The sequence below is a fragment of the Calonectris borealis genome, chromosome 11, assembly GCF_964195595.1.
Source record: "Calonectris borealis chromosome 11, bCalBor7.hap1.2, whole genome shotgun sequence".
Lineage (NCBI taxonomy): Eukaryota > Metazoa > Chordata > Aves > Procellariiformes > Procellariidae > Calonectris > Calonectris borealis.
In genome coordinates this window covers 12,484,689-12,501,458 of record NC_134322.1, presented here as the reverse complement: position 1 = coordinate 12,501,458, position 16,770 = coordinate 12,484,689, and the positions used below count along the sequence as shown (strand labels likewise).

At 39.4% G+C, this 16,770-nt stretch overlaps 1 protein-coding gene across 1 annotated transcript in view; it reads right to left on the bottom strand.

Annotated features, from left to right (window-relative positions):
• FBN1 (fibrillin 1) overlaps positions 1-16,770 on the bottom strand; it is a 158,424-nt gene that overhangs the window by 21,432 nt on the left and 120,222 nt on the right. The window contains exons 35-49 of the mRNA XM_075160043.1: positions 15,816-15,938; positions 15,129-15,251; positions 13,501-13,665; positions 13,037-13,105; positions 12,800-12,925; positions 10,745-10,867; positions 9,937-10,095; positions 8,944-9,015; positions 7,228-7,353; positions 6,014-6,136; positions 3,186-3,311; positions 2,292-2,408; positions 1,751-1,879; positions 1,339-1,458; positions 762-887 (exon numbers count right to left, since the gene is read on the bottom strand). Coding sequence (XP_075016144.1) covers positions 762-887; positions 1,339-1,458; positions 1,751-1,879; positions 2,292-2,408; positions 3,186-3,311; positions 6,014-6,136; positions 7,228-7,353; positions 8,944-9,015; positions 9,937-10,095; positions 10,745-10,867; positions 12,800-12,925; positions 13,037-13,105; positions 13,501-13,665; positions 15,129-15,251; positions 15,816-15,938 — 1,827 coding nt within the window. The remainder of the gene's footprint in view (positions 1-761; positions 888-1,338; positions 1,459-1,750; positions 1,880-2,291; positions 2,409-3,185; positions 3,312-6,013; positions 6,137-7,227; positions 7,354-8,943; positions 9,016-9,936; positions 10,096-10,744; positions 10,868-12,799; positions 12,926-13,036; positions 13,106-13,500; positions 13,666-15,128; positions 15,252-15,815; positions 15,939-16,770) is intronic.

Below are 16,770 nucleotides of genomic sequence, written 5' to 3'. Positions count from 1 at the left end.
ACATGTAATGATGTATCTATTTAATAATTTCCAAAGTCTTTAAAATAACTCACTCCCTAATTTGCTGTGCTTGTTCTTTATCCACAAAATAAACTAACCTGTGGCTTTTCATTACTAGATGTTCAGCTTTTAGCATCTGATCTCTGTCTTAGTGCCCACATTTAGGCTCTGAACAGTGTACGCCGTAATCTAGAGGCCAAAAGACGCTTCAGACTTTTCTAAGCAAATAGGTACTTATTGTCTGTAGAACACTGTTTGCAAATTTTTTCCATCAATCTTTTTTCCACCCACACATCTGTGGAGAGGAATAGCATATAACAAGTATTATGGAGAAATTGATAAGTGCTAAGAACAGCCTTATTCCTGGAAATGCTGCCTTTAGCAGTGCATTGCAGTAGTCTCCTGCCTGTGTTCGTGTTCCATCTCCGTATCAGACATGTCACAGTCTATACAGAGTCCAGGTAGCCTCAACATTTCTTCCAGGGGTGCAAGAAAGGGCTGCAGGGCAACATAATTTCCTCACTTAACCTGGTGCATTTAACATTATCTTCGCCCCTTTTATTGCAATGTTCTCTTTAATGACAAACAGATGTTAGGGCAAGACAGAACCTGGCCCCAACTACAGAATTATCATGTTTTCCTTGTGAAAAAACACTGTTTGAGTCCAGAGTCTCCTCATTATATTAGAAACAGGCAGCTAATAAGGCTCTTATAAAGCAGCAAACAAATTTGGAAATGCCAGAAAATAGGAATGAACTTACCTTGGCATCGCCTTCCTGTGGAAGACAACACAAAGCCTTCTGGACACAGACATTTGAAACTGCCTGGAGTGTTGCTGCATGTGCCCAGGGCACAAATTTCTGGTTGTTCCACACACTCATCAATGTCTGCAAGAAAAGTAATTAAAGAGATGAGAAATAAAAATGTCTACACTGGCAGCTGTACTACAATAAAATGTAACCTTACTTCATCACTGATATCTAACAGATTTGAAAAACAAAAAGGTCAAACAAAAAGGAACAGACAGAAAAAGGACCAAGAAATCCAGGTGCAAAATCTAGGATTAGTTTTCAAATCCTCATGCAGTGGGCAAACCTCAGCAATGTACCATCAACCAAACAGCCTGGGATTAGACTTTTCTTGGGATCAGATCAGGTAGTTCTGGTTCAAACAAAAGTTGGTGAAACTTTTTCAGGGGAGTGAGCGACTTACTAGTGGCTACAGTTCAGAACTGTACACTGTCACAAAAGACATTGCTCATGTTTAGACGCAGAGGAGAGTGGTAACAACTGTGAGTAGCTAGGAAACGGGATAGAAGAAGGATTGTTTTATACACACCTTCACATTTGTCATTCTGCAGGACGTATCCAGGAGGACAGATACATCTGAACGATCCATCCAAATTCTGACATGTGCCTGGTGAGCATTTTCCAGGCTCCAGTGCACACTCATTGACATCTAAAAGAAAAGAAAGACAATTTATTTGAGATAATTGCTGTTATCTCAATAAATCTGTGGCTGATGCTGCTTTAATTTTGATTCCATCAAATTGATGGTGGTGGAACCTCCCAGGAGCAAGAGAAGAGCCCTCTTCTCATCCTCTTGTCATTGTTTTCTTCTGGTAGGTACAATGATGACAGTGTGATAGTTCTCTCTGACCTCTTCTACTGTTTTACTAAGAGTATCTCCTCAAGGTTTGCTGTGCTTTTTTCTACTCTAAAAAAAAGAAAAAAAAAAAAAAAGCACTCACCAACACAAGTCCTTCCATCCAGAGCCACCTCATAGCCATCATTGCAAAGACATTGGAAGGACCCGATCGTGTTCACACACTGACCATTCCTGCAGAGCATTCCATTTCCACTTGCACATTCGTCCACATCTAAAAAAAAAAACATTGAAAGATATATAACAAACACCTGCAGCAAGTGAAATTGGGTAGGTGAGATTTCTGTTTCCACTATATCGGCACAGTAACTGATAATACATAAATAATCCCCTGTTTCAAAAGCAAGTGAGGGGAAAATACCAATGTTGGTCTATGTCGTAAAATTGTCAAAGCAAGAGCAAAAAAAGGAATGGCATATATCACATACAAACATTTCAGTGGCTATAGAAAAGTGCGGAGTGCATAATCAAAGAGGCCTTTTCAGACTGAAGAAATCAGTTTTTGTCTTTAATCATGCAGACCATGCAAGGTGTGATCCTAACTCAATAGAGACTATGGTACAAATGACACCTCCGTTAGAAGAAGAAAGTCTTAGAAACACATAACTGGGCTCAATACTCCTTACCTATGCAGTCATTGTTGTGTGAGAGGATGAACCCCAAATTGCAGCGGCAGTTGAAAGAGCCAATGGTGTTTCTGCAGGTTCCATTGCCGCAGGCGTCTCTCTCACACTCGTTAATATCTACAAAGGAGAAAAAAAAAGCAGCAAGAATTTTAATCACTGATGGGGAAAGGAAAGCCTGTAGCTATCCCACAGGCAAAAGAAATAATCGACTGCCAACAGAGTGAATAGAAGGGAAAAAGATTGTTTTATCTCCCAAAAAGAAGATTTTACACAGGTTTATACACTTGATATTAATATCTACAAAAATAATCAAGGGTCCAGCAATCATTTATCTTACTGTGGCTCCTATCTCACCCTTCCCAAAGGAGTTCTAAGCTATCTTTAATCACAAGCGTTGTGAAATCTCCTCATCTTGTGCAGACAACAGACACTACACTAACAGCTGTGAACAGGTTAAACACAGAATTTTCTTCTTTATGAAGATGACTCTGTTTCTGAAAAGCGCACTTTTCTGGCAAGAAATCTCTTCACTTACTCTGTTAACAGGTAGACTGTACACAATTGCTGCATGGCAATATTAATCTATTCTTGCCTAAAGGAATAAATGAGACAAAATGCTTCAGAAAATTCTAAGAATAGAACATTTTCCTGAAAAATGAAAGCATTAGCAATTCATTAGATAGGATATGTATTTTTAAAGGTTCATTCCACTGTAATGAGATGTTCTTATTCATTATCAGCTTCCTAATTGCCAGCTATGGTGTTTTTGCACCTTTGCGTGGTGGTAAATGGCTCACAATCTCAGTGCTTGTAATGCAACTCCTTATGAGGAGAGGATAGACTTAATAACTATCTTAATGGAAGCCTAAGTACAGCTTAATTTGATATACTTGCCTATACACATTGTTCTGTCATCATTGGTCTTGAATCCATTGTGACAAATGCAGTAGAAACTTCCAACAGTGTCAATACACTGCCCGTGACTGCAGATATTGGGAATTTCTTGACATTCATTCCGATCTGAAAATAAAGAGGCACAGTGGAAGTTAAGGCCTCTAAACTACAGGGCTGGAAAGATGCATTAGCAGCAACCATGATAGTTGGAATCCAGTGCACGGCCCTAATTCAGAATAGTATTTTTAATTTATTAATGATAAAAGCATTACCAAGTAAATATCAGAAAACGGGCTATTTGCTTGCAAATTACCTTTTCCAACGTTTGTGGAGCTGAAAAAAATTTAAGGTAAAAATTATATCTACCAAACACAAATTCTTGCTGGAGGGAAAGCATATCGCCACAGCTTTGAAAAGCAGAATTAATGACATGAAATTGTACGGGGAGATTTCTGAGTGCTCTACATTGACTATGCAGCAGATATGAAAGCCACATATAAATCACAGTTTGTATCCTTCTCATGAAAGCAACTACTTGCTTTTAGCTACGTTTGATTAGAGCACAAATTGCTTGATTAACTCACAGAAATCATACAAAACAGAAAGGGAGATGAATCCCACACTTTTTTTCACTAAGCTTACAGAGGGAAAAAATGCACTGTAGATTTATCTACTCATTGTGCAGAGATAAAATGGGTACAGGTATACATGTGTTGTAACATCCACGTCTCATGCAATGTGATGATCCTGTAAACGGCACAAAGCTCAAACAGCAAGAAGTTACCTCTTCACCAACAAGAGCTGGTCTGATTCAATATGCTTCCTGGCATTTTGTCTGCTGCAGCTCCAAAATATGAGAGCTGAGGTGCTGCCATAAGCTTGTATTAGAATTGATTAGATTTTAGTGTTCAGTAATTTTCTTTTACATGCTTTTACAAGCAAAGCAGATGCAGTTTCTTACCAAACCATCCCCAGTTCATTGCAAAATCAAGAGTCAAGAGTCAAGCTGTTCCTAATTGCAAAGAACTTCATGTACTAAATCTTCTCTACACTCTACTCAGCACACAGACAATCCCAACAGCCAGCGTTCCCAGGATTACTGTACATCAGCTGGGGCCATTAGTAACTTTGGATGGGTGTTCACTGAGGACCAACGCTAACTAGAGTCTAAAGGAGGCAGAAAGGAAACCAATGCTGGACAACATGCTGCCTTAAGAACTCCTAATCTTCTCAGCTCAGGAGAGTAGAGACGAAAGAAAAACTGTGACTCTCTTTGGTGCTCTGTGGGCAAATGAACCATGAATTAAAGTCCCAGGGAAAGTCACTTCTTTTGGGGTAAACAGAGAACATTGTAACTTTTTAAAAAATTGGGAGGCAGAATCGTCTTAAGTGCCAAAAATGAGTTTATATGAAAAATTATTTATTATATCACAATAGATAGCATCAGAAGAATGCTATTTTGATAGTAAGATAAATGCGGTACTCCTCATAGTACTAGTGGCTGTGATACATCAGTTTTGATTCAATAGCATATAAACTACTGGATGTGATTATTTTCCATGCAGTAGCATGACTGATCCAATACTGCAAGGTGCTTCACACTCTTTGCTCTCGGCAGAGCGGTGGGGAATTTCCTTCCTTTGCTGGATCAAGTACTTTATCAACCACTTTTATTTTGATTCTAATTGTGTAACTTTATTTTCACTAAATATAAAATAAGAGCAAAATACAGGGAAGTATTACTGTTTGTGCCAAATCATGTTGTGTATTGTAACCCATATCAGAATCTTCCCTGGCTTTTCCTGTACTGGTGTAACGAACCCATAACAACAACAATTACATTAGGAACATATTCAATATTTACATGTACCACTGTATAGCTTAACAAAACAAAGTTTTGGTTCTCATAGTAGTGTTTTGGTTGCCCCTACACCCTTTTCCCTTAAGGGTCACATGAAACAATGAAAAACTGCACTACAGGGAAAAGTACACTTCCTAAAGCTCAAGAACTCAGAAGCAAATACCCAAGGAAAATGTTACCACTTTCCATTGTAACTATTATTTTATTCAGAAATGTATATAATATTTACAGCTGCTTGGCTCACAGCAGTCTCTGAAATGCCTGCAATTCTTCAAGAAATCAAGATAACATGAATGCCTCTCTGGACTACAATATTAGAAGACAGAGCAAATACATTAGAGAACTGCAGTTCCAGTCAGTGAGTATTTAAAAATAATGTTCAGGGGCCTGTTTAAATTCACAGAAAAGTTAGGAAGTTTAACAATAAGCTTTTTAAGTTAGTTATTGCATATGGCCTAGCAGATAAGCCCACCTTATCAGCAGAGATCCCAGAAAGCAGCGATTTGTTTGTAAAAATACAAGTGGCAAATAAATTGTTAAAACACATCTAGCAAATTATAATGAAAATCAAAGAATTTATGCAGAGGAAGGTCTCTGTCAGGACCGCAACTGAACTTTTAGTGTCAGAAAATAGTTAGTTAAAAGGTAGTGAATCAATTGGTCTTTCCTCCCTAGACATGACATGGGCTAAAGAAAAATGTCTGTGGTTGGTAGGATAAAGTGGAAGACAAACACCTGCTCAGGTGATTAACTTTCATTTATGCCTCTGTGGGATGGGCCCATTAGTCTTCTGGGAACTACCAGAATGTTTATGCGATGCCCTAAAAGGCTTTAAGAGGAGGGTTCTTGGAGCCCAGATCATCTCCTGGTATACCATCTTTCTGAAGAAGAGATATGCTTTTTTAGACTTCTTTTAAAATCTACTACTTTTTGCAGACTCTCACACAAACAAGCCACAAGTACTCACCAGTGCAGCGGCCAGTTGATGTGAACCTGTAGCCAGGTTTACAATCACAACGGTAGCTACCAGCTGTGTTGACACATTCTGCATTTTGCTGACACACTGGTCCATTTTGGCATTCATCAATATCTGTCAATACAAAAAAGGAATTTGATTGATATGGTAAGCTGGTACTAGAAAAACATCAAAACCACTTTGATTTTAGTATAAAGAGTATTTACCTTACCCAAATATAGGAATTTCTTTCTAATTCTGAAAAAATAAATATGTTGATGAAAGTAATTAGGTGTCTCCATGATACCTACCACATTGAGGTATCTCCCTGAAGTGATCCCAAACCCACATGCTCTATTTGTAAAAATAATTCCTATTTAGAGAATTTATATAATGGTTTTCTGAAGGTGTTGGAGGGTGCATGAAAGGCCTGTTGCAACACTTCACTTGGGTGGATTTCAGTCCTAAGACTGCGATCAGAATAAGTAAGCTGCTATGTCTGCATAGATCTCCACTGGAGACTATGAGGATCTCCCTTGATCATAACACAGCATCAAGATCCCTCTTGGATATTAGTAGCTTTCAATGTAAACACCACCACAAAATTTTAGGCAAAAAATTTTGACCAATTTTCCTTACTTTAGCTGCTGCAAAAAGAGAACTTTATTTCCCTAGAAATGTAACTGTGTTTCAGTTAGAAGCAGCATACAAAAGACGCTCTCAATGCCTTGCTTGCAGCACCCGTGTTGTCAGCAGTCATAACCCTCATCAGAGAATGACAGCAACTCACACTGCTGTCTTCAGTTTCTCCATTAAACTGACTAATACAATGTTAGGAAATGTCTAAATTGGAAAAGAATTATCATGTGTTATATTATTTACAGAAATCTTTGTTCCATTAGAAAAAAATATCTTGGAATTAAAAAAAAAATGTGCTCATGATCTGACTCAAGACTACTCTTTTCTTGGCTTTACTGTCAAATGTGAAAAACAATGTTTCTTCCCATGACTGCTGACTCATGCTCCTTCAAGGCCTTAGATGTCTGATGGAAAATCTGGTATTTTCTGTGCAAAAGAATGCAAAATGTCTTAATTAACATAGACTTATTACACTGATACCAATATTTTCCCCTCATTAAGGATGACTTGCAAGTATATCAGATTTGCCAGTGTCTGAATTGCCAGCTGGTGAAATCCCATTTCTCTGAATGAGATCAGCGCCCTACCTTCGCAGATCAGTAGCTTGTCGTTGTAGAAGAAACCCACAGGACACTCGCATCGGAAGCTGCCAACCATGTTTATACAGATCCCATTTTCACACACTCCAGGAATTTCTCTGCATTCATCAATATCTGCAAGAAGAAATTTTTTTAAATACTTGTAAACAGCACTTCATGAATTCTGCTACAGAAAGCATTTATCCTTAAGAGAATTATCAAACATCTAACGTGAGCATCAGAATGTTCCCAGCTGCAACAGACAGTGAGTCACTCCAAACTGTGGAAATGTAGATATTTCCTATTTCCTCAGGTTCTGACTCTTCACTGTAGCCAAGATATATCCTGCCACATAGGAATGCAGAGGGTAGAACACGTCCTTCCTCATGTCTCCCACCCACAGCCCTGATGAACCCTCTCATCTTTCTGAGTGTTGCAGTGGAGTTATTGGAAAGAGCCAAACAGAGAATGTAACTCTCTTTGGTTTAATACAGGAGAGCATGACCAAAGGCAAACACTTGTCTGAATTAGTTTTGCACTGTTTTATCCTTGTTAACCTGAAAAGACTTTCATGTTTTTATGTAACAGTTTGAAAGTGCCAATGCCAGGTAACATCTGGCTGCCAACATGCTATTAACTAGATTGATTAAGCCGGGCAGCCAGGGTTTGCAAATGTTCTATATACACCTGGGTTGAGTAACCGATTTTGGTAGGAAAAAACCCAGCTGCTATTACAATTATATGTGTCTAGCCTATAGGATCCTTAAGTTACACATCTTTAATATTCTGACAACATGAAAGAGTTCAGAGATTCCCCCAAAGCCACAAGGAATATGGTGGGAAATTATCATTGAAACGTTGAGTTTCCATCAGATAATGTATTTTTTTATTTTGCTGCTCGATCAAACTCTTTATATCCTATATTAGATTCTGTAATTTTGAGTCCTCTGATTATATAAGGGATGAGTAAGATAATAAATACTGTACATTTCTGTAACTTCTTTAAAAATTACATTCCCCACTTTACTAGAAATATTTCCATCTAACTAGCTGAACACTGCATCACAACAATAGCTTAATGCTAAAGCACCTGATTACTGCCTATATGCTGCCTCTGTTTGTTAGAGGGCACATTATCTGCTTCTTATTTGCATTTTTGTGTGAATAAAAACAAAAGGGAGAACCACTAGGGATTTACTCAACTCCTTGTCTTAGAATTCCTCATTCTCTCCCTCTTTTTGTTTTGCAATTTGTTACTCACGATTCAAATGTTACACACAATAACATATGTGAGAAATATTCCAGCTGAGCAGAAAAAAAGGATTTTTGTGTCAAACCAATACACAGGGGGACTGATGTGAAATGTCAGATTAAATCTCTGCTTTAGTCTGAAAGAAAGAATCCTAATTTCTTTCAGACCAAATGCTGGTTGGCCTTACTCCCAGACCTCTTATTCTCGGTATCTGTGCCCTGCTCATGTAAGCCTGATTACAGTTTCTTTGGAGCTTTATGTTGCCTTGATTACAAGCAGCAATTATCATTGCTGCCAGCTAGGAGGAGCTAGGCAGAAAGTTTGCAGGCTCAGACTTAAACGGAGGGTTGAACTCCATTACAATGTTTAGTTGTTATTCCTCTCATGAAAAAAATAATTGGGAAAACAAACCTCCCCTCTTCCCTGGGCAGAGGTAGCATGGAATTTAGTTCAAAACAGAAATTACAACTCACCAACTGGTAATCCTGTATAAATGTCAATGAAGAAGCCAGGCCTTTGACTTCCACAGAGTGTGGAGAATTCATCTGCAACAGGAAAACAAAGCAGCGATTATAGTATTTGGAGTTAATCAACAGTCAAAAATTCATTACACCCTTTGCCCAAGAAAATTCTTCTTCTACTTCTTTCAGTACCTGCAGGGCACACAGAGGTATGCAGACTCTTCCCCGAGGCTCATGATGTGGTGCGCTTAGTATGCGCTTGGGTTCTCATTCAAAGGCCGTTGCAATTAGCAAATAAAAAGATGTAGGGGGCTTGGTATCACATGCTGATTTTGCTTTGCATATGCTGTGCATTACAGTCCAGATCTGATTTTTAAAAACCTGAACTGTAAGTTGGAAGTTATTCAAATAAGCATCCAGGAAGTTTGTTCTTTAAGCAAACCACCTCGAACCAGAGTGGGATGTCCTGGGCTCAACTCTGCAGAGTCTTACCCAGTGTGGAAGAGTCCTGTATGCCCGTACAGTTAGCCCAGAAACTTCTACATCTTACATTTAGCTGCTTGACACAGATCATTCTCAGAGGAGACCAAGATACCTCTTTAAACCCACGGCTACCACAAATGCCCTTTGTGGCAATCAGCAGTCGAGGCACAGCACAGCAGACACCATATTTGTTGGAGCAATGCCAATAAAACCTTGGTCAGTGCCTCAACACTGGATCAACAAGACAGATTAACCAATATAAAGCATGAAGTCTCACAGACAGGGAAACTGTCACAAAGGAGGCATGGCCCAGCAGCGTGCACACAAAGCACTGCACGTATGCCTTCATTGTGACTAGGACTGATCACCTCCAGGACAAAAAAGTAATTAATCCCTTCATTTAGATGAATGAAGACACACAAGGGCAGACAAAGACATAGCATCTCTAACAATGTTACACCCACTAATAGTAAATATGATGTTACCAAGGCTTTCCAATAGCTTTGCAATGCAAAAACGTACCGGTGCTTGGGATAGGACACTGTTCACAAGGTTTGTTCCACGCACGTCCAATGTTGTAGGAACAGCAGCACATTTTCTTGGTCATATTAAAGAGCAGCTCACCATCACAGGTTTGATTGTCAGCATAGTAATTTCTGTAACACAGACTTCTTCTCATATCTGTGAAAATGAAGAAAAACCCAGGCCAATGCATTAGCAACTCTTATGGAAGATGATGTACCTGAAGGGTTTAGGAGATACCTCCTTCAAATAATGTACTTTTTAAACCCCTGTCAAGTAGATGCTGCAGCACTGCAGAATACAGAACAGCTTGTCCCTAGAAGATTACTCTAAAAATATGAAAAAGTGTTTGCAATACAAATATTCAAGAGCAACCAACACGGCTGTAACACTGATCAGACTCATCAAAGGATTTAATATTGGCCTTTTGCCCAACACTGAAAAAACATCAGTTTGTTTATGGTTCCCCTTAAGAACTGTACACAGCTTGTGACTTCATTCTGTGAAGTCTAGTAATTTTAGTAGTGTTTCACATGTAGAAGCTTTTAAAGCTGAAGTGAAACTTGGAAGGGATGAACATAGAAAATATCAAATTAAAGGAGATGTTCTGATGAGATACAGAAAGATCTGTATTAAAAGTGATCTGCCTTGCTTTATTTAATAAAATTAATGAAAGAAGCTTTATATTTCATTCAGTTAATTCTTGTATAATTAAATTCAGAGAAATAGTTCTGATTTGTGCCCGGTAAAGCCCTAGCCCAAAGCACTAAGATAAAGCTTTAAAAAAAAAAAAAAAACCAATCCGTACCCATGCAGTTGTTTCCTCCATTGACTTGCATGTAATCAGGAGGACAGATGCAGGTGTAGTTCCCAACAGTATTGTAGCATGTGCCAGGTCCACATATGCCAGGTGTATCACACTCATTCACATCTAGAAGAGAACAAAAAGGCAGTGAGTGGCCAAAGAAGCTTTCTCAATTGTGCTTCTGAGAATGAAAATGTCTCAGGAACACCTCAGGTAGGAAGGTACTGGTGGAGAAGAGCTGAAAGGGCTCTGAGTGAGGTCACGGTGGAGTGAAGCCCACACAGAGAAGGAAGTGGCGGCACAGGTGGCCATGGAAAGCCTGGCTGTGATGCGAAGATGGGAACTCTGATATGTCTAGGCAGCTCAGAGACAGCAATTTGTTTTTTGCACCTATTGCACAAAAATAGTATTTGAGGATCTCATCCATTCTGGATTCCCAGGTCTGGACAAGAGCCAAAGATGTTCCCTGTGGAGTGCCCAACTCAGTAAGTAATGATGCTAAAACAGACTGATTGGATGGTTCAGGTCTGTTTGACTGGGGAAAGTGAGCAACTTTCCCAACACAAGATGTCATGTTTACTTCATCAAGAGACTTTAACATTTGTTTAAAAAACCCTGTCCTGGTTTCAGCTGGGATAGAGCTAATTTTTTTCCTAGTAGTTGGTATAGCGCTGTGTTTTGGATTTAGTATGAGAAGAATGTTGATAACACACTGATGTTTTAGTTGTTGCTAAGTAGTGTTTACATAGTCAAGGACTTTTCAGCTTCCCATGCTTTGCTAGGTGCACAAGAAGCTGGGAGGGAGCACAGCCAGGACAGCTGACCCAACTGGCCAATGGGGTATTCCACACCATATGACGTCATGCTCAGCATACAAAGCTGGGGGAAGAAGAAGGAAGGGGGGAATGTTCGGAGTGATGGCGTTTGTCTTCCCAAGTAACCGTTACACGTGATGGAGCCCTGCTTTCCTGGAGATGGCTGAACACCTGCCTGCCGATGGGAAGCAGTGAATGAATTCCTTGTTCTGCTTTGCTTGCGTGCGCGGCTTTTGCTTTACCTATTAAACTGCCTTTATCTCAACCCACGAGTTTTCTCACTTTTACTCTTCTGATTCTTTCCCCCATCCCACCGGGGGGGAGTGAGCGAGCGGCTGTGTGGTGCTTAGTTGCCAGCTGGGGTTAAACCACAACAAACCCCAACCAAATCCAAACACAACATCTCCCCCAAAACATTGCAGTTTCTAAAAGTTCAAACGTATTTCACTAGCCTTACCATTTTAAACTATCTTTGACACACCACTGAGGAAAAACATAGAGGTAGATTTCCTCTTTAACATTTGTTGAGCTACATAAGCACAATATGGATGAAGCACTTTGGTTCAGCCTTAATTTAGGACCTGAATCTTTTGCATTTCTGCAGTGTTTGGCACATCATGGGCACTGTATTAACATTATTAACAGATTGGAAGGCTGAAGACAGCCTGGGCAATGGGAAATTTAAGGACTTGATGAGTTGCTTAAAGTTTCGTATCCAATACAACCTGACAGTTTATGTAATGTGATGAACATGTACTACTGACTGTTCTAGGGGAAGGAAAATGTTTTGCAGTGCAACCAATATCTTCAACTGGATATTGAGATCAGCAGGAGAGAAATAAGCAGTGGAAAAAAGGCATGGACACACTGTAAACAGCCAGCAGACTTGTGGGGCAAGTTTGCTCTTTTTCTGACTGTTTATTCATTATCCATTACCAAACAGCTATTTTTTATAGCTGGTAGTAAATTATGTTTTACATAAAGAAAAATTGTTGGGTTTTCTGGTTTTGATGAAAATCTGATCATTTTAAACAAAAATTCGCATATATTTCAACGTGGCCAAGAAGGAATTTTTCTCTCTCAATGCAAGACTTCAACTTCTTCCAATTTTCCCACCCTTAAGCTTTACACTGCTTGATCTGGTTATGTTCCTTTTCAAGGACAGATTAATTCTTCCACATATTGATCTGTCATCATTTTCTAAGAATAAAAGCAGAAGACTAGTTAAATGAAGGCTACGTACCATCACACACTCGAGTCTCTTCATTCAAATAGTACCCTGATGGACACTGACACTGGAAGCTACCAAATGTATTAATACATTTTCCTCCTTGGCAAAGTCCAGGCAGTTCTTGACATTCATCAATATCTGTTCAAACAAAACCACAAACATTTCATTCATGCTTTTCCATGAAAAACAACACTCACTGAAGAGTTTCATAATTTTAGATGTGTAAATATAGAAAAATGTAAACATTACCCTCTAATATAACTGTAATAGGATTTGGTCGGAATCCTTCCCCTCCAGGGCAAAGAACCTTATACTCAGCTGAAAACAAAATAGATTTATGAACTTACAATAGTAGAAACATTTTCAGCACAATTATTTTTGAAAATTAATCAGATTATTACAGGTAATTTAAATGTAAAGTAACAAAGTAACCATATATAAACATTAGGTTTTACTCTGTAACATCAACCGCTATTCCATTTCATAATGTAGTTTTTTGTGTAATATCAAACTTGCTCAGAAGTGATAATAATATTCTGACTAAATAATCTTTTTGAAAGACTAGTAAACTTTTTGGTTAAGACCGGTGGAAACCTGTCCCCTGCATGTACACAATAAATGTTTACACCGGTATTTGAGTTACCTGGCTGAATTAGGAAAAAAACCAACAAACACATTGTATTGTTGTGTTTAACCCAGGAAAGCTAACTTACTTGTGTTCACAAGTGGGCAATGTTCACAGGGAACTCCCCAAGCTTTGCCCAGGGAGCAGCAACAGGAGGCCTTGGAAACACCCACTCCGATCTCATTGCTGCAGAAGGTGCCACCATTATCTCCACGAGTTTTAATGTCCAGGTAACAGTTGCCAGATCGTGTATCTACACAGAATGCACATAACAACACACACGTCTTAAGAGAGAGGAAAACACAACACATCATCTCAGGATGAGGGATACCTTCAGATGGCTCTCATTTCTTGTAGGTGTGCTGATCTTCGCTGGGATAGAGTTACTTGTGTTCGTAGTAGCTAGTATGGGGCTATGTTTTGGATTTGTGCTGAAAACAGTGTTGATAATATAGAGATGTTTTTGTTATTGCTGAGAAGTGTCTACACAGAGTCAAGGCCTTTTCTGCTTCTCTTGCTCTACTGACTGAGAAGGCTGGAGATACACAAGAAGCTGGGAGGGGGCACAGCCAGGACAGCTGACCCAAACTGGCCAATGGGATATTCCATACCATATGATGTCATGCTCAGTATATAAACTAGGGGAAAGCTGGTCGGCAGGCTGCTGCTCAGAGACTGGCTGGGCATGGGTCGGTTGGTGGTGAGCAATTGTTTTTCATTTGCATCACTTGTCTTTCTTGGGTTTTATTTCTCTTTTTGTTATCTTCCTTTTCATTTATTATTTTTATTATTATTATTGTTATTATTATATTTTATTTCAATTATTAAACTTTTCTTGTCTCAACTCTTACGATTCTCTCCCCCATCCCACTGTGGGGGGAATGAGCAAGCGGCTGTGTGGTGTTTAGCTGCCTGCCAGGTTAAACCACAACAGCAGGACAGCCACCGAAAGTAACTTGTTTTGTCGAGGAGGGCCCAGCTTTTCCCACTTAGATAGGATGGTGGTGCCCCATCTCTTGGCTTTGCTGGACTTCTCACAAAGTAGGAAGTTTATTCAGCATGACCAAGGGCAGTTCAGCCAGGCCTTTTCTTATTTTGATTCACATTTTCACCCGCATTTATACGTCCTTCCAGTTCCAGAAACCCACTGTTTTCTCCTCTTCTTGAGGTTAACAAGCATGAAAGCATCTACTAAACATTAGGAATTTCAAATACATTTGAATTTGAGGAGCATCCCTACGCCCTCTTAAACAAACAAAAGCCAAAAAAAAAAATCAGAGGATTACTAAGCAGTTGGAGCCTAATAGAAGAGTATTTCCAACAGTCATGAAGCTGCACCTAGCCAAGCTGCACTCAATGCTCCAAAAGCATGGGTGGCTTTATGCTGCAATTTCATTCGCCTGCCATCTTGGGGCCAGCTGGATGTTGGTTTAAGCTTGTTGAAATTTAAAATTGTCTCATGCCTGCTGTAAATTGTGGACAGCTGTAACAAGCCCCAAGGGGTTGGTTCTGGCAGCGGGCACTGCTGGCATGCTACATCACTCTGGACATATTCCCGCTGCACTATTACAACTTCTAAGCCAGGGGCAGCGGGGTGGGAGTTGGAGAGCCTGTCCCAGCCCTTCTCCATGACCTGGGACTTTATTCCTAAGCAGTTAGCATTGCAGCCCCTCTGTGCAACTTCACTTGTAAATAACATAAGAAGTGGTCCCTTACCAACGCATCCAACTCGGGTGGGATTCAGCTCAAAATCAGGAGGGCACTCACAGGTGTAACTACCAGCAGTATTGACACACGTGCCACTAATGCAGGTTGTGGGATCTGCACATTCATTAACATCTGCAAGAAAAACCAGCATGTAGTAAGAAAATACTCAGGACAGTGTAAACCATTGATATATCAGATGTCATATGCTGACCACCACAAATCCATTAGCTATGAGATACTGATCTTTAGAAAGCTCTAAAAAATACATACACATTTTAGAAGAACAGTAGTCTGAGATGAATTCATCATTTCATGGGGGAAAACAAAAATTCACATAAAGTACTAAAAAAATACTTAAGGGAAAAAATACATGACAAGGTCATAGCTTACCATCCAGTACTGTGAATGGAAACTACAAGGCACAACACATCTCCACCTGGGAGGTGTGGACAGACAGAGGGGTTATCTCTGCTCTGTTTTTCCCCTTCTTCTCTTAAGCCAATGGGATATCAGAGGTTGATAAAGAAGGGGAAACAGAAGCGTAGAAAAGGCGAGAAGGAGAATCCTGTGTTATACAGCAGGGAAAGTCTATATTTTCCTATATCCAGTCTGATTTGTATAGCTTTTTAAAAGAATTTCCTAAGGAGCTGACCACGACAGAAAATTAAAAAGCATGTTGTTCAAAATTATCTTTACCTGTGCAGTTACCACCACTTCTGTCCAACTCGTAGCCCACTTCACACTCGCATCGGAAAAGTCCAGGGAGGTTATGACAAGTACCGTAGACACAGATGTTAGGAAGTGAACACTCATCAATATCTGATAGAGAAACAGGAGGGGAAAAATATGAGGGTTCCTTACCTTTTTTGGATACAGACAGAGAACTGCAAAAAGGTTCAGAAAACATGGATCTGGAAGTAAATTGCTTCTGCACACCGTGTAAGACCAGAAAAAATAACATGCAAAATTTATGTTTGGAGCCTAAGGAACCTAATCCATAACATTTTTTTGGGGCAAAAGGCTCTTTCCAGTGTCTCTGGAAGCCATGCCAGAAACAATCTGAGCTTATTAGTGTGCTAATCTGACAAGTAGCAAAATTAAACATGGCAGGAGATATGCTTTAAAAAATGAAGTTTATTCTAAAGCAGCAGTCATCTGCAAAAAGCTGGACATCAGCAAAGGAAAAGCTTGTGCCCAAAGGTGAACTTGATGCTCATCTTCAGGTTTCTGCATTTGACAGATCTCAAGTTTGGCAAGCAGAGCTCACTTTTGTGCCTTTTGTCCAAATCATTGCATCTGATTCAGTATGTACTGAATGCCGTATGCACTGAACAAAGAACAACTAATTTGATACAATAAAAAAGTGTGTGTTTACAAAGGACCTTAAAATACTGCATTTAGTGGACACATCTGAGACATCAAGGAACGTCTGTTTTAGCAACAGGAGCTAGGCCCTATATAAGCTATTTAAAGTTAGCTAAAAGGTTTGAAAGTAAATTGTTTCATGAAACATTATGAAACCTAATATTGTTCTAGTTTACACAAAAATTCCCTCTCATAAATTATTTCTCTTGGTAGATTACTAAAAAAAAATACACAGAATGCTTTTCAGGGGAAAAAAGTCCTATTTATAGCGATGTACTTATGAACT